Source organism: Haemaphysalis longicornis, unplaced genomic scaffold (genome assembly GCF_048455015.1).
Source record: "Haemaphysalis longicornis isolate Haplotype H1 unplaced genomic scaffold, Haemaphysalis longicornis Haplotype H1 scaffold_7, whole genome shotgun sequence".
In the NCBI taxonomy this organism is placed as follows: Eukaryota; Metazoa; Arthropoda; class Arachnida; order Ixodida; family Ixodidae; genus Haemaphysalis; species Haemaphysalis longicornis.
In genome coordinates, this window is record NW_027526422.1 from 40,687,366 (window position 1) to 40,714,525 (window position 27,160).

The 27,160-nt window shown below is 43.0% G+C and overlaps 2 protein-coding genes across 4 annotated transcripts in view; one reads left to right on the plus strand and one right to left on the minus strand.

The window, feature by feature from the left end:
• The window catches only part of Lztr1 (Leucine zipper like transcription regulator 1), a 35,699-nt gene extending 31,909 nt beyond the window's left edge, over positions 1-3,790 (minus strand). The window contains exons 1-2 of one of the 2 annotated variants that reach the window (XM_077676843.1): positions 3,564-3,790; positions 855-1,011 (exon numbers count right to left, since the gene is read on the minus strand). In XM_077676843.1, coding sequence (XP_077532969.1) covers positions 855-997 — 143 coding nt within the window. In that variant the 5' untranslated portion in view covers positions 998-1,011; positions 3,564-3,790. Of the gene's footprint in view, positions 1-854; positions 1,012-3,559 lie in introns of both variants that reach the window. The other variant, XM_077676845.1, reaches the window with a different exon arrangement.
• A 257-nt stretch (positions 3,791-4,047) lies between these two features.
• On the plus strand, positions 4,048-25,780 carry LOC144145297 (P2X purinoceptor 4-like). 2 transcript variants are annotated; one of them, XM_077676847.1, is made up of 11 exons: positions 4,048-4,421; positions 7,925-8,108; positions 8,805-8,876; positions 10,358-10,442; positions 12,900-13,002; positions 14,089-14,178; positions 15,070-15,211; positions 16,058-16,188; positions 18,506-18,653; positions 21,715-21,816; positions 25,442-25,780. In XM_077676847.1, exons 1-11 carry the CDS (start codon positions 4,285-4,287, stop codon positions 25,490-25,492), a joined length of 1,245 nt encoding a protein of 414 aa, XP_077532973.1. In that variant the 5' UTR covers positions 4,048-4,284; the 3' UTR covers positions 25,493-25,780. The 2 variants fall into 2 exon arrangements, with proteins under 2 accessions (XP_077532973.1, XP_077532974.1); XM_077676848.1 differs by having other exon boundaries at positions 4,049-4,421; positions 23,316-25,780.
• The last annotated feature ends 1,380 nt before the right edge of the window (positions 25,781-27,160 follow it).

Sequence of the window (27,160 nt, forward strand, 5' to 3'; positions counted from 1 at the left end):
GTAATCACCATTCTGTACAAAGTGGTTATTTTCTAACTGTGACCCAAAATAACAGCAATTAATCATTAATTATCTCAAAAAATAAACTTCTAAAAAATCTAATCGCAGATTTGAAATCAGCACAAAAACTCCATAATGCTGTAAGATTGGTTAGTAAATAAAAACATAGCTTTAAGGCCAGTACGCCCCTTTCCTTTGCACATAAATTAAACAATAAAAACACAGATAGCGACTCAATTTGCCTTGCTTGCTACCATCAGCCTATTGATGTGAATTGCACAACTGCCTTTCTGTACAATCTTCAACCTTGCTCTTCAGCAACATCAAATCAGTGTTCAACAAAAATATCGAACAGTGTCCAATCAAGCTGCTTCTTAACACTGCAACCTGTTAGTTCCATTACAGTAGGTTGTTGTGAGTACGAAACCTTATGAATCACTGCGGAACTCACGAAGTTTACTTATTCAACATAACACAGTTGTCACCTGCAGACCAAGTCATCAATCAGTTTGCCAACTCATGTAATCTTAGAGCTTTTTTTATAATGACCCTTAATTTCATTGCTTCAAAGCTGTCAGCTGACTAGGAGTTAGTTTCGCTACATTTTGAACACTACGTACCATAAGCACATAACCAGCTGATGGCAGCAGTTAAAATTAAACGTTAAGAGGTGCATCAAGTATTAGACAGCAAGCAAAATACCACTCACACTATTCACTTTTACACCCAATGAAGTTTGTTGATGTATTCAGGCAAGCAGACTCCAGTGAGTGAGGCTACAAGCAACAACGCCTGCCCAACAGCATGCTCATGCAAGCTAGGTCAAGGATACCAGTTAGATAAACTGCACTTACCTTGCTCCCACAAATTCATCACAGTGAGGCATCTGACGCCATCGATGCACAGTCTCAAACGGCCCGAAGTCCAGCATAAGACATTCTGCACTCTCTGGCCAGTTGTAATCAAAGTCCAAACCTGGAGGCCTTGCGATGGCCATTTTGAAAGCCTGTCCTGCAACATATAGGCGATAACCTGATGCACTGATGTACACCCAAGAGCAAAAGTTTTCCAGACCACAAAAGCAGCAATTTTGGGTTATGTCATAGCCGGAGGTACTATGTGCGGTATTTTTCATTACTTCAGTAACTATACGACATCTCGCATGCACACGGCAGTTTGTCGGGCTGCTACCAGAAGAGAAATAGCCTCAAATTGCCATTTTCATGGTCCGTAAACTTTTGGTCGTGGCTGTACACTACTGCAAAAAAAAAATTGTGAGGTTTAACGTGCTGAAGCTACACCTCAGCTATGAAGCATGTCATAGTGGAGGGCTATGGATTAATTTGGACCTCCTGGGGATTTTTAACATGTGCCAAAATCTCGAACACACAGGCGTTTTATGTTTTTTTGCCTCCATCTAAAAAGTGGCACCCCCCCCCCTGCCGGCATTGAACCTATGTCTAAGGTCAAGAAAGCCACCAACAATGTCACATAAGCAATTTGGTGATGAGTGGACCATCGCTGAACTTCCCCAGTCAGTCACCTCTGAAAAGTTCACTGGAAATTGGTTCAGTGGTCATTGAAACTTCTTACGTGCCAGGTGCAGTAAATTTCATACCAGTGGTGTATCACGAGTACGGATTCTTGGGCAAGTTGGTGTGGCGATTTTGGCGAATTCATAGTGCAAAGAATGAGGACAAGAGAGTTGGAAGTTAGCGCTGTGTTGTGTGTCCTCTTTCTTGTCTTCGTTCTTTGCGCTATGAATTTGTCAAAATTAGCGTACGTTCACATCATGGTGTAAGAACAACGGATGGCCGCACTTGCCACATTTTGGGCAGTAGGACGCAGCAAGACATGTTGCCCAAGATAGGGCACACACCTACTTTACTACCATGTGTTGCATGGATATTATCATATTTGGAGAGCACAGCTATCCCCTGGACATAAGACAATACAACCACCACAACCATCATCACGGCCATTAAAAAAGCTTGGCCTGCCAGCCCACAATGCAGAAACTGAGCTCTGTTGGCTCTGAGGTTTCACAGGTGCGCATGTTAATGTTGCACGTAATCAACAGCATCAGCACAACTTTTCCTCACACTGATACACTGCAGTGCTGTAGCAACGTGCTCATGGGAACAGGCTTATCGAATGCAGAGGTGCATTGCGAAGTGCAATTTTTGTGTAGTTGCAAAAAACTGCGGACTGCTCAAATGCAAAGATTCAGTCAGTTGCTGAAAAAGCTAGATGTGTTTTTAACAAGGCCCAGTTACTGATACTGACCAAGCGATATCGCTGTCAAAACAAAATAACTTGTACCACTACAACGTGTAGAGGTGACCGAGAGGCATGAAAATGTGCCGGCCTCTAAATCTCTGTAGTGACTCGGTACGCCTACAGCAAAGCCAGTCACCATCGTCCAAAATAACCCCCACACGAGGCTTGGCCCATACGTTGTTAACTGGACAATTTTTTTGAGTGCAGCATCATTCCCTGAATACTTTTTACGTATTGGTGCAAATTCAAAAATAGAGTTCAGCATGCTCAGCTACAAGACTTCCTTAACCTTCCCGCATCGATCGTTTCAATCACAGACGCCAACGCGTTCAAATCAATCATTTCTGAGAGTGCATTGTAATTTGTTCTAATCCTGCTGTTTTGTTTTACTTTATGTTTGATATTTGTTGTCCCACTCCTCTCTGTAATGCCCAGTGCCTTGTGAGTAAATAAATGAAATGAAATGAAATGAAATGAAACTGCTTTTGTGGCTCACCTCAACGAAAACAAACAAAGAAAAAAAGGATTTGTCTGCCTTTAGCAGTGCCAATTAAGGTAGTTCAAGATATGGGCATGGTGGACGCTACGCGAAATTGTAAGAAGAAAAGGTGGGGTAAGAAAAAGGTTTCGCCTAACGGACCGGGGGGAGACAGAAAGCGTTCGTCATCCTGTACTCCATCATCCATCATCCCCCTTCCCCCAACCCCCCCTTCCCACTCTTCCGGGTGGTTAATTGACAGCTGTGGAGGGGCTGTCGACTAGGCTGTCAGTGTGAGATTAATGGAGCTGTCTCTTGTATACTCCTTTCTGTTCCCCATCCACAAATGTTGCGTCGAAGAGATGGACGGCGTGAATACATTGGTTTGAGAATATCCAGACAGCCGAAAAACAGCGCCGTAATATAGACCCTGCAGCACTGTGTTCAACATTGCAAGCTTCTGCTGGCCTCAGCCGAAAAACGGGTGCACAAAAAACGGTACTCGACATGTGGATACAATTGGAATTAAATGAAATCTTATAAACGCTAACAACATATTTTCAGCGCGTAAAAACCTGAAGGCACGAAGGAGGACGTTATCATTTGGTTCGCCAAATGCGCCACACTGCAAACCGAACTTTACAAGAACGACAGAATACTCATGTAACAGTCATCTTCCATTATGCCAAACCCTAGGGGACATTTGACAGCATCATCACGTCCTATTACATAAACAAATATAGCGTTAGAACTCCCATTTCTTTTCAACTATGAAAGATGGAGATGCTTTCGCCCACGTACTTACAATCAAGACGTCCAGGTGAACTGAGGGATGCCGTCTTTCAAGTAACTCCTAGGAGATGTTATTCGCCATCAGCTGCGAGCAGGAATCTTAACCTGCGGTGGTGCACCATATTTACGTTGTCGCATTAAAATCTGTCTCTAAACAGCAACTGAGAAAACACATCCCACACAGTTTACCGTTGGCTTCCTAAAAATGACAAGCAGACAGTCAAGAAGTAAATTTGTACTGGAGGGAAGCACTACGTACGCTTGGTGGGGCTGTCAACACATCTAATTCGTGCCTCTTGGAGTATACTGCGTTAAAAGCAAAATATTTCCAACAAGCAGCCCCTAAGCTAAACAATATACTGTTTTTTTAATAATTTACAACGCATTTATTGTTTTTATTAATAAAATGCTACTATGCTTATTTACGCAACAACTGACCATTCCGAGTAATTCCGGGCCTCTCCGAGCAGTTCCGAGGTCTCGACGCTGTTTATGCGCGTGCGTGCGTGCGTCAACGTGCATAGAGAGCAGAGGCTTTTCGAAACTAGCAGCGCGAGCAGGTGTTGCACCGACTTGCGTTGCCAGTTTGCTGTGTCGGTGCCGTTTACGGAAGTGGCGGTGCTTTGTGGTTGTTGTGCCGATCGTGCCAGTACCTTCCTGAACTCTCCTGCGCATCGAAGGGCACGCCTACCATATCCGATCGCCGTGCCTGTTGATTCTAGTGGTCTTAGGCCATGGGGCTGAACTGTGTGAAGGCGACCGCCAACTACTTTTTCGAGTATGATACGTTAAAAGTGGTCCACATTGGCAACAAAAAGATCGGCGCGCTCAACAGGCTCATTCAGCTTCTGATTTTAGGCTACATAATTGGGTAAGCATGTATCTTTGAATCCCGATGTTATTTCATTGTTCATTGCTCTGGCTAAACAAGCAACGTGCCGCGGCGAAGTGTCAGAAAATGCCGTTTTGGACGAAAACTGATGTTTATTTGCGTTTTCAAGCTTGTGCGAGAAGGCCGTCTCGCAAGCACCGCCCCTGTGATTTCACCGCTTGAGGTGGAATCAATTTTGCTACGCAGATCGCGCTAAATTTGCGTTCCACCGCAGCATGATCGATGTTTGTGTGTGTGATGGGGGGGGCTTATATCAGAGTGCGCAGTGTGGTCCGTTATTGCGTTTCGGCTGTTTTTTGGGCGCCAATTAGTTCCATATAAGCCTAGACCTCTAGGTGACATATCCCAAGGGAACGCCCGTGGATTTACGGATCGGGGCGTTGAGCTGGTCGATAAGCTTTATTGTTTCGCGGACACTATCTTTGGGGCGTCTTGCCGGTATGGGGTTCTTATCCTCCTGCCGAAATCCAGCTGCCGTAGAGCCGGCAGGCGAAAGCCGATTTATTTTCTGTTCCATCAGCTAGTCGATGGGCGCGCGGGGAAAGTACCCGCCGAGCAACTAAACAAAACTGTTGAAAACATCTCTGCGTGTCAGTTAATTTGTTAACCTGTATAGAAAGCAAGCTACAGTGAGTTTGACAGCTGAAATTGACGTGAGAGAGGGGGCGGGATTTTAAAAACAAGTCCCAGTCGTGAAGCTAAAAGGAGGGCGGAGTGCCAAACAAAAGTGGAGGGACAAGTGTATGGAACAAAATTTTCCTTTTCACCGCCACCACTACCACCCTGATATCTGCTTAAATTTAAAAATGTGGATCACATAAAAATACTGCACATTGGTCTCTGATCGAATTAGAGTCCAGCAACTCTGAGGATCACGTAATACAGAACACTGATATAGCGTACTATTGGATATAGCGAACTAAATACAAAGTTTGTTTGGTCATGCTTCATTTTGATGACACCTATCCTTTTTATAACAAAACCAAATCCTCCAGAGGCGCGCGATATCGGCTATAACGAAGAAATATTTGGTTCCCGCGCGCGGCTCAAAACTCGACAGCTAGCATACTAAAAGCAAAATTTAAAAAAAAAGTGAGACAAAACAACCGTTTTCTAGTACCTTAAGGCCCATTATTGCGTGGGCACTGTGAAAAACTTCCTTCCGAAGAAATATTTGGTTCCCGCGAGGCTCAAAACTCGACAGCTAGCATACTAAAAGCAAAATTTAAAAAAAAAGTGAGACAAAACAACCGTTTTCTAGTACCTTAAGGCCCATTATTGCGTGGGCACTGTGAAAAACTTCCTTCCGCTCAGACTGTGAAAAGCCACCAGGCGAAGCCACATCCTCCTTCAAGTAAATAAGAAGGCCGGCCTGTTTTGCCGAACAGACTTTTTTCTGTTGTAATTTCACGTTCTCACGTTCTGGTCTGTTTAGTTTGAAATACCGCAAGAAGACAAATAAGGACTACCTCATTTATTGTGGGTTCGAAGCCTAGAACAATGCGTTTTTTTTATCTATGATTGTTGCGCGAGCCAGATTGCCAATTTATTAGAGAGCCGCTTTTTACCTCTACGGTTGTAACAAATATCGGATATAACGAAATAATTTACTGCCCCAATAGTACTTCGTTATAGCGAGGTTCGACTCTACGAAACTTTGGCAAATCATAGGTCAGTGACAGCCATTCCAGATAATAAGCCCACATACTACTGTACTTACAATTAAGATAATTCGAGTGATGTTTTTTTTCAGCGGACTCCTAGAAAATATTATTCGTCACTGGCTGCGTGCAGAAATTTTTACCTGCGGCAGTAAAAAAAGTTTCTTTGTTGCATTCAAACCTGTCCCTATGCATTAACCGAAAAACGCTCTTCCTAAAAATGACAGTTGCGAACAGTCAAGAAGTAAGTTCACACTGGAAGGAGAATTATGTATGCTTGGTGGGGCTGTCAATAATTCATAGCTACTTGGAGTCAGCTGTATTGAGTCAAGAGGGAAAGAGAATAAACTTTATTCAGTTTGCCAACGGTGATGCTTCGTCGTCGGCCGTGAGCCCTTGGGCTCTGACAGCGTCCTCAGCCAACTGGGCGCTGCATGTTAAAGGCAAAATATTTACAATAGCACGCCTAGTAGTAAAAAAATGTTGTTCCTCCTTATTCTTCTCCTCCTCCTCTTGGGGAAAGGAATTTGGCAACCCTGCAAGAGAATGTCACCCGTGCCTCACTTATAGGAAGAGGAAGAAAGTTGTATGATTTTTTCTCCGTCCTCATACGTGAAGACAAGACAAGGGCATGAACAATTCCAAAGGATGTGCCACTAGCAGCTTTGCAGTAAAAAAATTCAAATGGTGGGAACATGGAGGAGTTACTTCCATAGGTCCTCGACTCTCCTCAGTGACTGCCCCCTTCGGCACAGAATGTTGGTCACCACAGTCTGTGGCACTTGAACTAAGCATACTGACGTACACCTTGTCTGTACGTGCCTCAACATGTATTTCGTAAACACTTTATGTTGTCACAGATAAGGAGCATAAAGAGATTATTGTATGGGGGGTTGGGCTAGAGTGACTTTAACTTAGAAGGGTGTGAAAATCATAAACCTTGTCATACTTGCTGGGCATGACTGAATGCGTTACATTGGTCGTTTATTTTTCGTCCGTTTATGTGTCAAGTATAGTGCGTAACAAGTTGAAACCAGTAATACAAATTTTTGTTTATTGCACCCGTTTTCTGTCACTGGTATTTTCAGTCTTTACACTACATTTTCCCATGAGGCATGACCTTTAACATTATGACTGTCATCTATGACCTTGCATTGTGGCTGCTGTTCAAACACTGTTTAATAGTACCTAATTTGATTGTTATGGCTGATTTACACAGCGCCAACTTATATGACGAAACATTATTACTCATTTTTATTATTTGCACTCGTCTGCTTCTACATTGACCATGAGTTTGATAATTCAATTGCAAATGTGGTTTAAACCTAAATTATCACATAACTATAAGTCATAGCTATCACATTACAGGTCCATTACCTGCACTAGGACATTTTATTTAATGCCTCATTTGGCCATCTACACACTTACCAAGTTTGCCCAGAATATTCTATATGGTTGGTGTTTCTTCTACAAAGTGCTGCAACTCATAACCTCAGTGGGTTCACTAAGAAATGCTACATCCCTTGAAATCAAAACGGCTGATAAGGATAGTGAAAAGTAAGCAGAGAAAACACTTCATTTCTCTTTTTTTTTTCCGAAGTGTGTGACTGCAGAAAAAAATAGCAGGGTCCTCTGACGTCAGCAGTACTTACCAATCAATAAAGCACAATGGTTTCGCACATTACACACTCGTAGTTACCCCGGGAACACTAAGCAGCTGAAGGAGTTCACATACCGGACACTAACAAAGCAGTAACAATTGCTCTACACCACCTATGAGGAGTCGAGCAAGTGTATTGATTACTATTGTGCTCGATGCAGGTACGTCATCATTTACCAAAAGGGTTACCAGCAGTTCAGCAGCTTCAATACAGCTACGACGACCAAGGTGAAAGGTGTTCTGTCGACGGAAAACATCTCGGATGACGCCTTTTACCCGTTTCTTAAGAACAAGACCGTCTACAAACGGGTCTGGGACATTGCCGACATCGTCGTGCCTCCAGAGGTAATCGACACTTTTCTGGTTTCTGGAGCGGGCGTTTTTGATGTTTTTTCCCTTGAATGTAGCATTATGACTAAGTTCAATTGATGTAGCCTAATTCATAGACAAAAGGAGCACGGGCAGGCACTCCACAGATGGCAGATACATTTCAAAATGCTTGTTACCATATCTATCACTATCCGGCATCTTGCTCTATCGGTATTATTGTTACAATTCGTGACACTTGTTCTTAATCAGATGGAGCTCTCGGTTCTTGCAGTGAGTAAGCTTTGCTAAAATAAATTGTGTTTGCCATAAACATGATCACAGGGTTTGAGGGCGCAAGAAAAAACGCGGACACTAAAACAGAAAAAACAACCAAGACAAACGAAGCCATTTTTTACTGCTGAAGGCTGTCAATGTATTGAGGCAAGTAAATTGCATACGTGTCTTGTGCAAATCGACAGAACGACAAAAAAAAAAAACAATGACCAGTGACATCTCACTCGACGCCGAGTGAATCTTGCAGATGCAAAAAATAGTGGGGTACTTTGGTGAGCCTCTCAAAGTATTTTTATTTAATGCTTGGTATGGATGCTGCTGGGAGTTTGTATGGGCTCCCTATACTTTACACAGAAGTTTGCACTTGTGTGTGATGCCGAGCAATTTGGTGGGAAATAATTTTTCCTAGCTGTTCACTGCTCCTTTTCTCCCTCGCAGGAAAGCGGCCAGTTCTTCGTGACCACAAATTTGATCATAACGCCCAGCCAAAATATGTCTACATGTCCTGAGGTGCGTACACTTGATAAAGGCATCAAACCTGCTAACTGCGTGCAAAGTTATACGCTGTCCTTGGTACTGAAAAGCATGAAGTAAAACATTGATTATTTACAGTTGACTCGCGACAATTCAAACTTGAAGAAACCCCGGTATTTTGTTTGAATTATCAGAAGTTCTTATATATATGACTCTGGGCAAGGTGACAGCACACATTATGATTAGGCATTGATTTTAATCACATTTTTAAAATTTTCAAGCGTTTTTAAACCCTAACTGCACAAAATAAACAGAAAGCAGAGGCGTAAGGTCTACATTCCGAATGCTGTGCGCGTCACTTTCGTAACTGCCGTGTCATTTTTCTTTTTCTTTTTTCGCTGACACGCGACACATAAATGCATGATTGTGCGTTTTTCCTTTTGTTTTTGTGACAGTGGCCCGCATGATTTTGACTGCTTCGACAAGTGTAGGCAGTCAATCATGTTTAGACATTTTTTGAGGCCTGTTCATTGTTTTGGTTTCTAATTCGCATCGTGAAAACGGTAAATGAGGCTAGGAAGTTGAGAAACGTCGCGGTCTACCTTACTTGGACTTCATTTGAAACGTTTGTTTACTAGCAGCGCCCTTTTCCTTGAAGGCTTGAGGTGCTTATTTTTCATTTTTCGACTGTTATGATTATATAATCACGCAAATTTTCAAATAGTTCCGGGAAAGCAGTAGATATTTTCTAATATGGACACGCAAGAAGTGTAAATTAACCGAATGACGGAGTTTGAATTAAGTGGCATGTAAATCCATAGAAAGGATAGCGGGCCAACCAAACATTTGAATTATGTTCGAATTAACCGAAAGTACGAATTATCAGAGTTTGAATTATCGCGAGTCTACTGTAGTACTTTGCTTGTAGTAATTAGCTTGTTGAAATTGTTGGCTTCAATTAAGCTACCCCCTACTGAACTGCAGTTCTAGGGAACTGCACAGTTCCCTAGAACTGTGCAGGATTAGAATAGCTTGAATAACCAACAAGTCACTAAGCGATCGTTAGCATCCTTTGCTGCTAGCCTGGATTAAGAAGAAAAATATAATTTTGTTTGTGTATTTGCTTTGTCCTCCTTTTGTAAAATGCGAGTGATGTTACATCTGTTAGCCTTGTCATTATGTCTGCTTACTTTCGCAAAACGTGAGTTTGCCTGGTGTTATGTGTTATGTGAGTTTGTCATGTGTTATCATGTCATGTGTTATCATGTGTTATGTGAGTTTGTCATGTGGTTGCCTGGTGTTATATGCTTACCATTCATTTGTACTTACCTGACATAGTCCCTCCAAGGGATTACAGTATCAATAAGTAAATATAAATACCCTGTGATCTGGGCAGTATATCTCGAGCAAAAACATACAAAACTGGCGTTTGGTAGCATTTTAGTTGTCTTGTTATTTGCCTCAGCAACCACGGGTAGACTAATCGTACCTTCAAAATGCCTTGTCCGTCTCATCAGGACCCAGCAATCAAGGACGCACGCTGCAAGTCTGAGAACGACACCACCTCCTGCACACCGGGCAAGCCCGTTATGATTGGAAATGGTACGCTCGCCGATAACACAAGCTCCTCTTGCATGCATGGGGTTCTCAGGTGATCAGCTCCATAAAAAGGCTTCTCTGCTGCAAAGAGGTTCTCTTTACACTATAGTACTGCGCATTTGTACCACAATTGTGCCTTAAGTAAGTGCCAGCTAAGCCAGGGAAATTTGGAGCTCCAGGTTGTAGTGTTAACAGGGACAGTCAGCATGTGCAGCTGCTATGATAGGCCAGTTTGTGATGGAAAGAGATGGTTGGGGGCTGAAGGAGAAGAGAGCAACTGTGCCTTGGTGCTTGATCCCCCTCTCTGTCCACATGTCAGCACATGCAGTTGGGTTCCGTCTTTGAAACAAAGAAAAAGGAGTGGCCAGGAGTCAGCCACCTGAAAATGCACTTCAACTCTGCCTCTCCCCTCTTTTCTCCCCAAAAATGTGGCTGGTCTGAATGCAAGGAGCGTTCTATGTAGTAATACGGTTTTGTGGTCTTCATGCGCATCTCCATCCCGGCAGATTCAGCGTGCCGTGTCTCTGTGATTGTGAGAATCTGCGATAGCCGAAGGGGAATGTGCCATCAGCATCTATTATCATAGATGTTTCTGCGCAGGGAATAATATAACTACAGTTAAACCTGGATGTAATGAACCCCTATGTAACGAATTCCTGCATTTAACTAAGTTTTTCAATTCCCCATTGCCTTCCCCGTTGAAGCCAATGTGTTTGCGATCTCATTGTAATGAAGGCATTGCGACGGTTAACCGTAATGTAACAAATTCGCTACGCTGAAGAGCCATTGTTTTTTTGCACAATTTCCGAAAAAATCGGCTTGAGAAATGCACCAGTTTAGCGAATTTCGCCCGCACCGCAAACTACTGCGTGTTTCCATTTGGGGGTGCGGTGTCGGTTAGGTGCTGTGCCTGCCTGTCGGCGTGTAGTCGCACGCCTCCACTACTATCTGCGGTATCGATTCGTGGGTGATGAGTTCGGCTGCCTGGAAACGAAATGATTTGTTTTTTAAAGACAAGCTCGCAATTTTAAATGCCGTCACCGCTCGGTACAGCATTCCAGCTAGCACGCTCTCACCGATTTTGAGTGTGGAAAAAAACGTGAAGTTCGCGAAAAGGCGTTCTTTCAACAAAAGTTTGGTCCTTAAAAACGCGTTAGTGCACCAAAAAGTGTGAAAAGACAAAAGTTATGCTTAAGTTGCATTTGTGAATGGAGGGGGGTAAGCGACCTTGCTTATTTCGAGGGCCGTGAAGTGACTTAGGTCATGGGAAAGCAGCAGGCGGAAATCATGCAGTTTTTCACTGTGAGATAAATCTTTCAAGGGTGAGTTCACCATCAGTGATGTCTTGCATTTTGGTTCTGTTTCTCCTTCATTCAGGTGTGCCTCAACTCAAAACCTTCATGTAACAAAGGCCTGCATGTAGCGAAAAATCACGAATTTTCGCCAACTTTGTTATATCCAGGTTTGAGTGTACACATGTGATGCTAAATACCGTACTTACCCGATTCTAACGCGCACCTTTTTTCCGCATAAATAGGCCGAAAAATCGCATGCGCGTTAGAATCGGATACAAAACCGAAACTGCCGAAACAGCTGAAATTTCGTTCCATCCAGCGCCATCTCCATCTCAAGATGGTGCCAAAGCTTTTAGCAGCAATTTTTCGGATCTAGGTGCCTAGGTTTTTCTATCGGCGGTAACACAAATCGTCAAATTATTCCACTTGCGCGCTTGATAACAGCAATGGCAGCAGCGGCAACGAAGGTGCGCCGCTTCTGCGGCTTACGAGTGGCTCCCACGGGTTCACAACGAGCGGTCGGCTGAAGCGTACGCCTCTGGAGAAGCTCGCGGGATGGGCGTGCGAGGCGTGGGCCACGATCCCATCGAACATGGTTGAACGTTCGTTCAGAAGCGTGGCATCGCGAATGCGCTTGGCGACACCGATGACGAGATGTTGCGGTCAGCGGAAGGCGGAAAGGAGCTCTCGGAGAGCGACGAGGAGTGAGATGAGTGAGATTACTTTGGGAAATAAATCGCCCGTTTCTCTCGCATTCGTTTTTCTTGCTCACAAAGTTCCTTGTGCGTTACAATCGGAGGTGGAATTTTTTTTTAAGTTTTTTGCCTGGAAAATACGGTGCGCGTTAGAATCGGGGGCGCGTTAGAATCGGGTAATTACGGTAAGCACTGTAGCCCTGAACCTCAGTGCCATGAAAAGCACGCACGCGTGCATTAGGATTACTGAAGGCATGTAGGGAATATTCTCTACATGCCCTCAGTAATGCTTGCGCATGTGTGTGCAGGTGTGGGAATGAGACGCGGCCTTTCTGCTGAGCAGTCATGATGCTTTTATTACACCATTCTGTCCAAGTGCATGACCGTCTTGGGTACGGGGCAGTGTCTTGTAGCTGGTCAATTTGCTGGCTTTTACAGAGACACTGTGTGTGTGTGTTGCACTGTTGCAGGTGTCATGACAGGACGCTGTGTGAAAGCCGCTCCGCCCAATGAGACCATGCATGTTTGCGAGATTACAGGCTGGTGTCCAGTAGAGCAAGACTTTGGGCCCTTGTGAGTCTCCTTTGCTTCGTTATTTTCCGTGCTTCTGCGACGGAGCACGTTATTTTTTGTGCTTCCATGATTCGAAAAAGCCTGTCTCATAACATGCTGAGGGATTGCCTACAAGCTCTACCTAGCAAGGGCAGTGCTGCCAAGAAGGAGTATTAAATGCTAGCATGACATCCCAGCAGCGATGTTTCATTCCGTAATAGGTACAAGCCTGGCACTTCGAATGTGATGCAGAATGTTAATTAAACAGGTTGATGTGCTGCGCCCCACTCCTGAAATGACCTAGAAGATACCAAACCATCCTTATTTTCAGGGAAACGCTTGGACTAGCTTTACCAATCCCACTTTATCATTCATAATTTGTTAAATTATTGGTTCATAATTAATTTTTACCATGTTTTTGTTCATTATTAATTTGTTCATAATTAAAGCATATGAAAAATATGTTATTGTGAAGAAAACAGCAAAAAAAGGTCCCGCGTCTAAGTGCACACTCATTTTTCATACTTTTTCTTCACCCGCAACAAAGTTTCAATCAGAAAGGGTTCTAACCTTCATGCTAACCTTCATGCTAACATTCATGCTGTATGTTTCACCAATGAAGGATGCACATAGATCTCGTTTCCAGAAAATGCAGAGGCAGCTTGCCCTGCGGGCATCTTGTCATTGCCTTAGTTTATTTGCTTTGCCTGTTCAGTCAGGCTTCTGTTTGCTGGCAATTGCATATCCCATGTAGGTGACACATTAATTACATATAGGTATCACCACCATGTAAATTTGCTTCAACCATTTCACTCCAAAAAATATATATATTCATAAACGTAGATATTTGGATTGTAATATTGTGAGAAATTATGCAATGGCATTTCTTGAATATGGGCACTGCACAAAGCAGAGGGCTCATCCCATATACCCGTAAACAGTGTGTTCTGTTGGTATGTACACTGCAGTGAGTATTAAATGATGCATGATGCATCCATCAACCATCATACAAAGTGATGCTTGAACAACTCAACATTTATTTTCAAGTGTCTCCAACAAACAGTGTGCGCTGTTCTCAGCAAAATGTTCTCTGTGGGCCATTTGCAGGAAGGATGGCTCTCCTTTGCTCTCTGGTGTCCGCAACTTTACAGTGCTCATCAAAAACTACATTGAATTCCCACTTTTCCATGTCCGAAGGCAAGTGCACCTACAGCATGTGTTGTCAGAGCTTTCGTTTGCCTGCCGTTATCCTAGTAGCTCTAGTTCAGTTTATATACCTACTTTGTATTTTAGTTATGTGTGAATTGAAAGCTATGTGCATCAGTTTTCTGTAGCTGTGCTAGTTCTGTGAAATAAAAGCCAGTTAAACAGTGTGTTCGCTAGGGCTTCTGTCTTAATTTAGAAACAGCAGCACAGCTTGTGATTAGTGCTGATAAATAAGGGGGTGCTCTTTTCTAATCTTGTATAGGCCTACGAACAAAGTAAGTGTGGAGGAAAGGGGGTAATGGAAAAAGGGAGGGTGCTACTGCTACACATATACTGACATCACTTAAATTAAGCATGACACTTAAATCACTTAAAACACTAACTTGTCACTTCAGAATGATAGATAACTTGGCAAATTTATTAAGATGCTAAACTTTGGATGGTGCTTAAAACAGAAAAAAAGAAAATAGCTCTTAGAAATGGATGAGTCACATTCATTGCTACCTAACAGAACTTCACTGCTTTGCTCATGTCTACCAACCCCTGTAAACACAGAGTAAGTGTCGCTTTGACGTGACACGACCACACTACTAGGTCTGCCACTCGCTTGTAAAACTTAAAACTTACGAGATTCAAAAGATGTTTCCAGCAAAAACACTCTTGCAGGGGGCCATTATTCATACTTTATTTAGTCAACGCCATGATATTCTCTTTTGTATGCTCGCATGGCACATAGGACATAGAACTACCCACTTGGAAGAAATTTGAGTCGTTTTAGATTTTCTGCAACATGGCAGTAGTAAAACCTAGCATGTTGTGTGCATGTCACTTCTTGCAGTGTTTTATTCATTTGTTTAATTTACTTTTTTTTTTCACTTGCAGAAGCAACATCCCTGAATCTGCGAATGCGACACACCTCAAGTACTGCCGGTACGGTGCTGGGAAAGATGCCCGCTGCCCAGTATTTCAGATTGGTGACATGGTGGAAGAAGCGGGCGAAGACTTCGATGAAATAGCCACCAAGGTGAGATGCGTGCTTGTGCCAGTCTTGCACTGTCTTATAAAGGAATCACAAGCTCTGGTGTATGTGAACTGTGCTGAAGGCACTGGGCAACCTTCTTTTCGGCGAGTATTTTAGTCCAGCAACCATTCCTACCGTTCTTCACATGCTGTAGTCTCCGATTTACATACAACAAGGATGTGTTCATTCCCTGTCAGAGCATCACAAAACTTCCCCCTTGATGCGGGTGCTGAAAGCGTGTTGGCTCTGACTAGGAAACCTGTGTTGCAAGAAAGTGTAGTATGATTGTTTTTATGTCGCATGTGGGAAGGGATGAGAAGGTCGTATCATTACAGCACACAATTTGCTTACACAACAGGTCCACTTTTCGTGTTTCACTCCACTGTGCTAACTTCACCAGATCTTATTGGAAGTGTTGGGCTTGTAGCTGTTACTGTAATACAAGTCCACAGCAAGATGTGAATGTGAATGGTCAGTTGGCTTAGACGGGACACTTTTAGTATTGAAAAAAAAAAAAAAAATGGGGGCTCAATATATGGGCCAAAGCTACACCTTGGCTAGGAGGCAAGGTGTAGTGTAGGTTTATAGATTAATTTAGACCACCAGGAGAACTTTAACATGCGCCAACATCGCAACACCCAGGCGTTTTCATTTTTCGCCTTCATCAGAGAAATGCCCGCTGTGGCCAGTATAGAACACTCACATCCTTGGGCTCAGCAATGCAACACCTGGGCCGCTGAGCCCAGGTGTTCGCGTAATCATGTTATGTGTCATCCAGTGTAAGTGCACTTTTACGGGTGGCACCTTTTACTCGTCGTTGTACCTTGTCTTCACCTTCTTCCCCGCAAGGGCGGCGTCATCCAGGTGCTCATATCGTGGGACTGCAACCTCGACTATGACGCCAAGTACTGCGTGCCGAATTACTCTTTCCTGCGCCTAGACAATCCCGAAGCAGTGCTGGCCAAGGGCTGGAACTTCAGGTGAGCCTCAGCGGGGCATTTGGCTGTTCATTCTTGTGGTGAGGCTTATTAAGAAATCGACCCGCCGCGGTGACTCTGTGGCTAAGGCGTTGTGCTGCTGAGCACGAGGACGCGGGTTTGATTCCCGGCCACGGCGGCTGCTTTTCTGATGGAGACGAAAAGCAAAAACGCCCGTGTGTGCGAGATTTCGGTGCACGTTAAAGATACCCAGGTGGTCAAAATTAATACCAAGCCCTCCACTATGGCGCGCCTCATCGCCTGAGTAGTGTCGGCGCGTTAAACCCCACAATCAATCAATCAGGCTTATTAAGAAATGGACTTCACAGAGACTACAGCTGAGATGCACACTGAAATGATTATGGCGTTTAACACGCCGAAACTACATAGGTTATGAAGTGTGCCATAGTGGAGGGCTCCAGATTAATTTTGACCACCTGGGGATCTTTAACGTGCGCCAAAATCTCAAACAGCACACTGAAATACTTATACGTTGCAGTTTGTTGCAATTTGGAATGGAAATGAAAGTCTCACTTTGAAATAGGCACGTCGTTACACTAGCGAACAAAGGCAGCAATTTGTTAAGTGTGAATGGATCTCCACTTTGCTTTATCATGTAGAAGGCAGCTCACGAAGCTTCAAAATGTGTATTTTTCGTTTAAATTACCCTTAGTATTCAAGAACCTTAATGAATCGCTGAGCTGATTAGCATAAGTATTCAAGAACCTTAATGAATCGCTGAGCTGATTAGCATACTATTGCTGTTGCCCTGCTGCTTCGTCATGTGGACAGACCACGGAGCGAGACCAAGACAGGAGGGGAAACGAGCCTTCCTAGCGCGTCCAGATAATGTCACAAGCGCTCATCATAGGTTAAGCTAGCGGCATCTGCGGCAGGTGGCATCTGGAGTGGTCTGGAGTGGCACCTGCGGCATCTGCCGCAGGTGAAGAAACTGTGTGGCCGCCGCGATTGGCATTTCACTACACAGCCACGAAATGAATTGTGGCCGCTAACATTTCGTCCATAAAGTGCAGCTACCCTCTCCCTCGCCGTTGCAGCTACAAAGGTTTGCAGTCCGCCTTGCTTTTCATCGTGACATTATCTGTTCGCTCGTCCGCGCTTGCTGCAATGGGCTTCCCTCCTATATATTCTTGCTCCATTGGGCAGACTCATGCATGATGCATTGCGCCACACATAGAGAATTTTTACACAATCGCATGTTAAAGAATGTGGTGCCCTAAGATACACAAGTCATGGGCATATTACCGGGAAAAAGTAACTGAGTTGGCGTTACAGTTATCAGCCTAAAAAAGACTGTGTCGTGGTTCCAAGTTTCAGTGAGTAGCTTATTATGGTTTCAGTTACTGGACAAAAAATTGGCTACTTTGTTGGTTCATGCAGAGGCTTCTTGGTACTGCTGAAAAGAATATGTTGTTGCGGTGCATTAATGCTTCCTACCTTAGGTATCTCCTCTGTGAGTGTTTACGACAGCTAGCAAGGCAGTGAAAGAAAAGCGATTGGAACTGAAGTGTGTTGTCCAGGTAAAAACACTAACAGGAACGAGCACATGCATCCATTTGGAGTGCATGTGCCTGATGGTAACAAGAGCATGCATAATGCTGTGCCATGGGAAGCTTAAAACTGTTACTTGTAAAACTGTAAATTCCCTTATGCCTGTCAGGTATGTGCCCATCAGGCTTGACGCCGCCACTTGACCCTGTCAAGCATGTTATGCCCCTTTACCTATGGGTGAAGGGGCATATAAAAAAAACAGATAAAGGTGTCTCAGCAGAACACAAAAATCATAATAAGCAAATCAGTGTTCAACAGCATTCGAAAACAGATGTGTGCTTATGCACCTGTAAAAAATATGGAACAGGTTTTTTTTTTGGTTCTGTACTGACCATCTGATTTACACAAAATCACTTTGTGTGCTCAGGAGATTTCTCTGGCTGGAGTGTCCGAAACTTAAGAGGCCTGAGCCACGAAGTCGTGAAATGCACTGTTCAAATAACAGGTTTGTTGGCTCAATGGGTTCAAGAAGCTTGTTTAAACAACAAGCTTCTTGAGTATAGTTGTCAAGTTAAAAGAACTGGCAATGACAAAAGTGAGCTTTCGTCTGTTGCCCATGAATCCGCATTTCTGACCCTTGGGTGATCCATGCCATCCTTAACCCGTTTTTCGATGCGACGTTACTGGAGTGCTCACTGCAGGCAACTAGTTTTGCGCGTGTTTCCATAGCTTGAACTGAGATTGTGGTTACACTGTTGGGGCTGTGATTGTTATGCCAACACCGTGTGAATGTTCTTTCTGGTGGCAGATACCCCAAGTACTACAATGAGGCTGAGCGCAGCCTCGTCAAGGCCTACGGTATCACGTTTGTCATTCTCGTCCAAGGCAGAGCTGGCAAGGCCAGCTTCATTCCCATCGCCATCAACATGGGCTCAGGCCTGGGACTGATGGTTGTGGTAAGTGTGCAAATACCATGCTCCAACTATGTGACCCTTGGTGGTTACGTTGAGAGTCTTTGAGTGCAAATCGATGTTCAAGGCCATTGCCCTGTTTGCATTTCTGAACTGGAGGCTGAGTGCAAGTTCCACAGGGAGATAAAGTATACATACTGTGTTAAAGTGGATTTAATGTTGTAATCACCCACTGACTGCTTAATAAGCATATGTTTAAGCTGCCTTATTGCTGCATATTCCCTTATGTACAATGCACACCATCAAATGTATAATTTTTTTTTTCATTTAATACATATAATTTTTGTCGTACCTATGTTTTAGATGCTTACTTATACCCCTGTCACGCGGGCACCTTCAATCCGGATTGAAGCGAAGCACGATTGACTTTTCGAGCGCGCTCGAGGTACCACCGCTGCTAAACGCCACGTTTCAATTTTGATCAAGAAGTTGCAACAGTTGCACTTGCGTACACCAGATGGCACTAAAAATGTACTTCGAAGCCTGCGTTTGGTAACTTTGCACAGTCCAAGGTATACGTAACTACATAAATGTTACCACACACTTATTTGGGTCAAGTTATTTGACACAATTTCTGGCATTAGTTGAAGTTGTCGACTTCTGTTTCATTAGTCAGAGGGGACAAGAGTATCACCGCTTTCGTCGGATCGCGCTTTGAAACCTCAGTTGCACTCGAGCAACCAGGATTTTGTCGAGCGGGATCGGGTTCGATCGTGATTGGAACTGCCGTGTAGCAGCGTCCAATCCGAATTGAGCTCGATCCGGATCGACTGAATCACAACTGAAAGTGCCCGTGGGGCAGGGGTATTGAATTCATCATGTTTCCTTTTAAACACCTTTCAAGTGGACTTGTACAAATGGTAATTTTTGCCTCAGAACTTGTTCATATAGTGTCAAATTGAAACGAATATCTTGCAATTGCCAATATGAAAAAAGAAGGTTGGCGCAGCTTGCACTAGTTGTGCAAGACTGGAGAAATAGCAGAGCTGGCCGCCTCTCTCCCTTCGTCGGGGACCTTGCGTGTCTGTGCCAACAATGATGCAGTAAGCTTTTAGCCACAATAAAGTTTTAAGTGAAAAGGTAGAAGCAATTCAAAACGAATCTCAATTGATATAGGTAACAGAACTCTGGAAATAGCACTTTGGGGAGTAGGGGGGAAGGGCAGGCATCGGCATCGTCGTGGGGGGGGGGGGCACTTTTCCACCATGGAAACACCGAAGGGAGCTTGAGACCCCGAGCCCCCCCGTAGTTGGTGCCTATGCCGGATTCAGTTCCCAGGACCTCCCTAACCACATTTGTTCCTGAGGCGCGCACTCCCAACACCTGCTTGTGCGCTCCTTGCTTTCTCGCCACCTTCTCTCGGATTTCTTGGCCTAGCATTTTCACCCTTTCCACTTCACCGATGGTGATAGTTTTCTGGTAACACTCCACGAGGGAACTCAAAACCTAAACAGCTCCGCTGTTAAAACCGAAATTTACAATTTCTCTTGTAAGCTTCACTAACTGGTATAAAAATGTTTTAAATATGGGCAGCTCTATGAGCTCTGTAAAAACTTCTTTATGAATGAAGCAAACACAGAAGCAAGCATAAATGCCTAAGTAAGCTTTTTGCCTAGCTTGGTGTTAGAAGGCAATTTTAATTTCTGAACTTGAAGGATTGAATATTAGTTGACGTATGGTACTGTACTATAATCTGGCTACAGTTCCCATTATGTTTTATTACGGTTTTTCTTACTACTTATCACTAGCACCATTACTACTCCGACGAGCTATAATTATCACTCTTCCCTTGCATAACCACAAGAAGTGGCACCTGTCAGTATCATGAATGTTTATCTAATTTCAAAAAAAAGGAAAGTGGGTGTATTTGCGGATTATGCTTCTTTGCAGTATGGGTGCATTGCAGGGAGGCCTATTACCACTACCAGACCTCGGCAAAACTGGGCTCCACTCACTCACACTCGCACAGAAAAATATATTTTTCCTGACGCACTCACTCACATTCATGCTCACCAGTCGCCCTCCACCACTCGCACTCGCGCTCACTCATGCTCACCACTCGTTGTCTCCCATTGCACGCGAGTGTGTGCAGCCGACCCTCCATGAGAAATGAAACCGAACATTATTAGTGCATTACGGCGTCAGGAGGCCATCCAAACGAGATTCCTAAATCAACACGCCACTAAAGAATTAATTCTAGGGTGCCCCATAGCAGGATCAGTGACAACATATTTCCGAAGCTAAGAGCAACCCCGCTATTAAAAACCATTGCACCGAGCGGCTCCTGAGAATATTAGTGAACAGCGAATACAAGCGCAATAGTGGTGCTCACCGCGGTAAGCCCTGCAAATGCACTAGTAGCGCATGCGCATCCGCGAGTGGTGAGCCCCGCTCACCACTCACGAACGCACTTGTGAGGGGTGAGCGGGGCTCCTTGTGAGTTGCTCTCACACTTGGTGAGTGGGGCTCGCACTCACTAGCACTCACACTTGCCAGTCCAAAACGATGGCGAGACTCACTCACCAACCACTCATGAGTGGTGAGTGGGGGGTTGTGTGAGTGCACTCGCGAGTGAGCCTGCCGTCCTATGGCCACTGCTGAAGGCAGCCAGTGCGTTTGGTGGTGGTCGTAAGAGCTCAGTGTGTGACATGGCTTACACCTGGTCAATGTAAATCACTCATTTTGTGCGTGTTTTATGAAGCAGAGCATTTCTCATAGGCAATACAGGGGTGGTTTCATGTATAGGTACATATTCATTAAAACAAGGCTTACTGGAGTGTCCTTGGGTATTAAGTTGTACATATTCGAAGTTTTGCACATATTCGAAATTTGCAATTACTGCTATTCGCTTTGCTTCTAAGATGAATATTGTGTTATTTGCTTAGATATTCGAAGGTTCTAAATATTTGCACACCCCCACGCTCAAGTATGATTAGGTGTTTTCACACCACCGTTTATCAAAATGGTTTGATTTAAGTCGCAGAACATTGCTTCCAAAGCAGAATACCCTCAAACATATTTTTGAAAAAAAATTTATTGTTTTCAGGCTACGGTGTTTTGTGATATGGTTGTTCTCAACTGTTTGAAGCGTCGAGACCTGTACAAATCCAAAAAGTACAAGTTTGTCACCAGTGAAGAACAGTATGACGTGAGTGTTTTTTTCTGCTTTTTTTTTTGTCTCCTCTCTTTTTCTTTCATTTTACCACCTATTTTGTTGCACTGTGATTGTATAATAACTGTCTTCACCTGTGAATAAGTGGATATTAACCTTACTTATTTTTATTTATTTTCTGTCGTGTTTGTTTACTTGTTTATTTGTTACTGCTAACTTGGATAGAGCCCATGAGCAGGATGAGGGGGGGGAGGTGGTGAATGGGACATGTAAAGGTCTAAAAGCTGCATTGATTGAGCAATCTAACGCGAGTGCAAAATTCGGTTCAAATTAGGTGCGGCTCCAAGAAAGCAGTCTAATTTTGCGTCTCAATTCTTAGCACACCCATGCCGTTTTTTTTTTTTTTTTTTTTTAAATATTTCACACCAAGGCTGGTGTGTGCATAAGTGCAACAAATTTAGTACACTTGTGCACGTAGGCCCAGATGAACTTGAGTCCCTTATAGCAGCGCAGCTTGCATCTAAAATGTTGACTCTGAGTGCTAAACCTGGAGCTTGATTTTTTTTTTTTTGTACTGTAATGATTCCCTTAGACTGTGAACACTATCAACTCATTTTTTATTTTTTTGACATGTGAGCCATGTAAATGCACTACAGCTTTAACTGAACTTCATTTTAACCCTCTCGGCAAACTTTGAGTATTAGTACGACAAAGGGGTGAAGTGGCATTTTCTAAAAAACCAGACATTTCGATGCTGGAAGCTTCGCTGGGGTGTTCATCAAAAGAATTTCAAGTGTACCTCTCTGTCTCGAATGAGTTTCCTCGTTCTACTCTTGACACCAGTGAGAAGCAATGAGATGATGCACCAGTTGACATCATGATCATTTGTGGTGTCGGGACAGCAGAGTCCCTGCGCCACAGCTTGTCATTCATTCCCTGTCAAAACCCCAATAAATGCAAAATGGCTCTGGTCTGTGCTAGTTGGTACATCTTCGGTGGGAATCAGCTTGAATACAACGAACACAAAAGAAAGAGGGAGTAACACGACACTCTGCTGTAGAAAAATATTGCAAAATGGCTCTGGTCTGTGCTAGTTGGTACATCTTCGGTGGGAATCAGCTTGAATACAACGAACACAAAAGAAAGAGGGAGTAACACGACACTCTGCTTACTCCCTCTTTCTTTTGTGTTCGTTGTATTCAAGCTGATTCCCACCGAAGATGTACCAACTAGCACAGACCAGAGCCATTTTGCAATATTTTTCTAGTTCCCTGTGCCCGTCAACGTCCTTTCTGTTTTTGTGTGACCCTTCTAGTTTAACCCAATAAATGCTTCATCTGTTGCTTACCTATATTGGTGAAAAGGATGCAAAGGCACATGAACTTGTTTTGAACAGTTTAATACAGGCCTCTTCTTGTAGCCTGTAGCTGATTTCAGCTCTGTAAGCTGTTATTTTTAGTGGTGCAGTGTAAATCTCTGTTTGGCCAGTGAAGTACAGTGCTCTCTAGTTGATACCATCTTTTCTTTCCTTTCAGGCGTACACAAACCAGTCATATTCCTAATTTTTCCGCAGTTTGCATTACAAAAACAAACAAAGAAAAGAGATTGGGACCAGACGAGGGCATTATCATTGTGTCCGTGTCTCTGCTGTGAAAGTGACTGTTTGCCTGGTGTGGCCTCATTGGTGTGGTGACATTTTCCATCCCTCTTGGTTCGTTGGTCATCTAACGTCTGCTGGGAAGAATTAGCTTGTTGTGTTTGTCGGTGTGTTTGTGTTTACAAGGTTTATCGTTTCGATACCAGTATGACTTTACGTTGTTAATTTTTGGGACACACGTACTATTGAAATCGAACTTGTTTATTTCTTGCTTTTGCAAAGTTGTTATGTCTGCAAGACGTGTTTCGATGTGAAACTAGCAATAATCTTGTCAGTTTTTGTTTCATATTTCAAAAAAAGATAATTATTGGACAGGCTGTTTGTCTGTGCTTGTGTTTAATAGCTTGGGCATGATGATTCCGAGACATTGAATAGCATTTGTTTCACCAATACTTGCATATAACTCATCTGAACTAACTGCGGCAATAGTACTAGATCTTAGCTGGAGCACTATGCCCTAAGGTAGTCTCCCTTAGTCCTTGCAGCAATTTTCAAAAATTTGAGGTGTGAAGTATTTCCTCGATATTCATGCAGAAATAATTCCTTACGAAATTTTCTGGAGGCAGTGGCGGAGGATTTTTCTCTTCATTTAAAGGAAATACCTTAACTTAACTAGATTTGTAATACCTCGTTGAAACTAAGCTGACACTGAGAAATGGTGCCGTTCGACAGCCACTAAGCTAACTTGACACAAAACTGTTAAAGGCTAAGCACAGGCAACCAATCGCAGAAGAAATTACAATTTTGTTTGGCACCGCTGTAAATTTAGACAAAAATAATGCTGTAAATGCCTATACAGTTGCAAATAACATAATTTATTTGTCTGGGTGAATTTTATTGTAACCGATGTTTACCTTTGGTGATTGCACACGTCTGTTTCGGATACTAAGAACATGCTAATGAGCTCTATTTAAATCATTGTTGCATTGTTTTTTTTTTGCTCTTGACTTTACATTCTAAGTCTAAATTCATAAATTTTTAATATCAAGAACTCAAAGCTGCTGTGTTGGGAAACTATACCTGGCAGCCTTGAGAGCGGGCCACTTGTTTTGAGAAATGTCTTAGAATGTGATTGTTATAAATGCTTATTGTTAAATTTGGAATGACATTAATACAGCAACAAGGTATCAGAATTTTGTAATTGTTATAGCTGATGCACTGCCATGAATGTTACCATTATAACAGACCACACTGTAAATGCTACAATGAGAGCCTTGTGGTGTTCGTAGTATATTTTTCTTTTTGTGCTTAGCACTGTAAATTTCTCATTGATTACATTAAGGCTAAACTGCACTGTTTTATTTCTGCATGCTGGATTATTGATTTCGGTCTTATTAAGAACGTACTGCCCATGGTAAATACTTTAAATTACTTTTTTGTTGTACGTGGCAAGCTGATTTAATTATTTTACTAAGTTAAATCGTCATGTAAACAAAAAACCCAACATGACCACCTGCTCAAATGTAGGTTGACCTACCCTGTTTCAAAACTCTTGAATCATAGAAGAAATTGACATAAAATTGCTGGTTGCAGTTCTGCTGTGACCTTTTTTGAAAATTGAAAATAATGTTTGTTGGTTGCAACTGCAGAATGTTTCGTTTACAAATAATCAAGTTTTTAAACTTCCAGAAATTTTTGTATATTATCAGTAAGCGAAGATTTATGTGTTGGATGGGAAACTTTGCACCTCTTAACAGGTTCAGCTGTGGTGTGGTTAGCTGGAATAAGTTGTTTGCTATTATAAGCCAGTTGACAACTTTAGGCGGTGGCTACAAAGAAAAGAAATTGTTTATTTATGTTTGAATCATACTAGTTCACCGAAACCACAGTATTGCATGTTTTGCTTCCCTGTGTACACTGCGTTATTTTCTTTTTGAACTGTGTCTAGTTTTACAGGCAGGCCCTATGATTGAAGTGCCTTACTATCAGTCACTTAGTGAATCTGTGATGCAAACTATCTATTCTTTCTTTTTCTGTGCGTGTCTGTTTGCTCTGACGCCTTAGAATACGGACGTGACGTGCTTAGGGACTGAAAGCTTCTGTGTGAGGTCGTGACCCTGCCCGACAAAGAAAGCCATTGAGATTTCGACTGTGTGCTACTCCAAGAAGCTCAGCTGTGATGAACACGTTGACAGGCGTGAACAAGTGCTGCTATCGACAGAAAGGAAAAGTGTCTTAGAATGTATGACGAAAACATTCCCTCGCATGATTATTTTCCATGTTTGGAGCGATTGCCCCATTTTACATTTTGTACTGTGCTTTGTCTGTTGTTTGTTGTTATGCTGTGTTGTGCTCTGGTTTATGCAACACTGCTTGACGTGAATATATTTTTTCTCTCTCTCACCCTATCTTTCCGAAGCATTTTTTCGAACTCCTTGTGGAATAAAATATTTACACCCATATTGCAAAGGCTTTCATTGCACTGAAGTGATGGTGGATCATTTTTACATCTCTAACTCCCAAGTGCTTTAGTCCCTACCCTGCCAGTGCCCATTACTTACACTAGCATAGCAAGAGCTGTAGTGCATAATCGCCTGCCTAACATTTAGAGGGGAGTTCATTCCTTAAATGTGTGTGCGTGTGTGTGTGTGTGCGTGGATGTGTGTGTGTGCATGTGTGTGTGCATGCATGCACCTGTTTGTGCACACAAATGAGTGGTGTGAATGCGTGTGTGGGTCAGAGAAAGAGACTTGGAAGCATTTCAGAAGGGTTTTTTTTTTCATCCTTTATTTGAAGAGACCAAAATACATAGTGTTCTACAGGGACAGAGACTAAAGGCTGAACTGCCTGACGAGGACTCTTACCCTCTGCAGTCAGCTGTGCGTGTACGTTCTATGCAAAAGAGAGACAGTTTGGGTACCTTTACAGAGCAAGTTCGCACAAACAAAAATAAAAAAATAAATCAACTTGTCTAGTAAAAGAACAACAAAAAACTACATTCACTTTATAACAGGCCAGTTCACAACATAATATAAAGCAGCTGATACAACCGATACAACAACAAAAAAAGCGCTTACAACGTGATCAAAGAGCTACACCAACAGTACATGCGTTTCCTCATGATGCAGTGTATAACTATACAAATGTATACAACATTACGCTAAGCACGGTAATGCCATTCACAAAAATAGAGAAAAAGAAATCTCAGCCAGATCACGCTAACAAAAAATGGTAGGCAGTGTCAATATTGGTGTAGTGAAGACACCCTAAACTACGCAACTGCACCTGTGCCTGCAAAATAATTGCGAACCAAAAGCATGGTAACAAGGCATTAAATTTCGAATACAAAGTTTAGACACAACACCTGTAAAGGCTGATTAACTGCAGCATGACTTTGTGCACGCTGTTTTTTAGTACTATTGAGAGGGGAATCTGGGCTGAGCTCGTACTGAGCACAGTGTCCAGACAAATTAAACTTTCACACCAAATAGTGCGTAGTGATGCGTTCCCAATTGGTGTCAGTGTTTGTTGGTGTCAGTGTTTGCGAACATTGTTTTTAGGAAGGCCCCACTGCATGGATGATGAAAACAGTTCAGTTCAATGGGTTGAGTGCCAAGCTGGCATAGAAGGCTCTGGCTACACTAGGAGGGCATCGTCGTGAACTTATTGCTTTAGAACAGTTAAACTGCTTGCATTACGTTGGAGATAACATAAGAAGAACGTTTACTTTTCGTGGTGTTTTTGTAGTCTCAACTTGCCAAAAAACCGAACTAGTAGAGCCTT

What these genes read in the sequence shown, in the direction of transcription:
- LOC144145297 (XM_077676847.1), top strand. Translation starts at nt 4,285, where the DNA reads ATGGGGCTGAACTGTGTGAAGGCGACCGCCAACTACTTTTTCGAGTAT. An exon ending in ATTTTAGGCTACATAATTGG is followed by an intron (nt 4,422 to 7,924) that starts GTAAGCATGTAT and finishes TGCTCGATGCAG; the next exon opens with GTACGTCATCATTTACCAAA. An exon ending in GAGCAAGACTTTGGGCCCTT is followed by an intron (nt 13,003 to 14,088) that starts GTGAGTCTCCTT and finishes GGCCATTTGCAG; the next exon opens with GAAGGATGGCTCTCCTTTGC.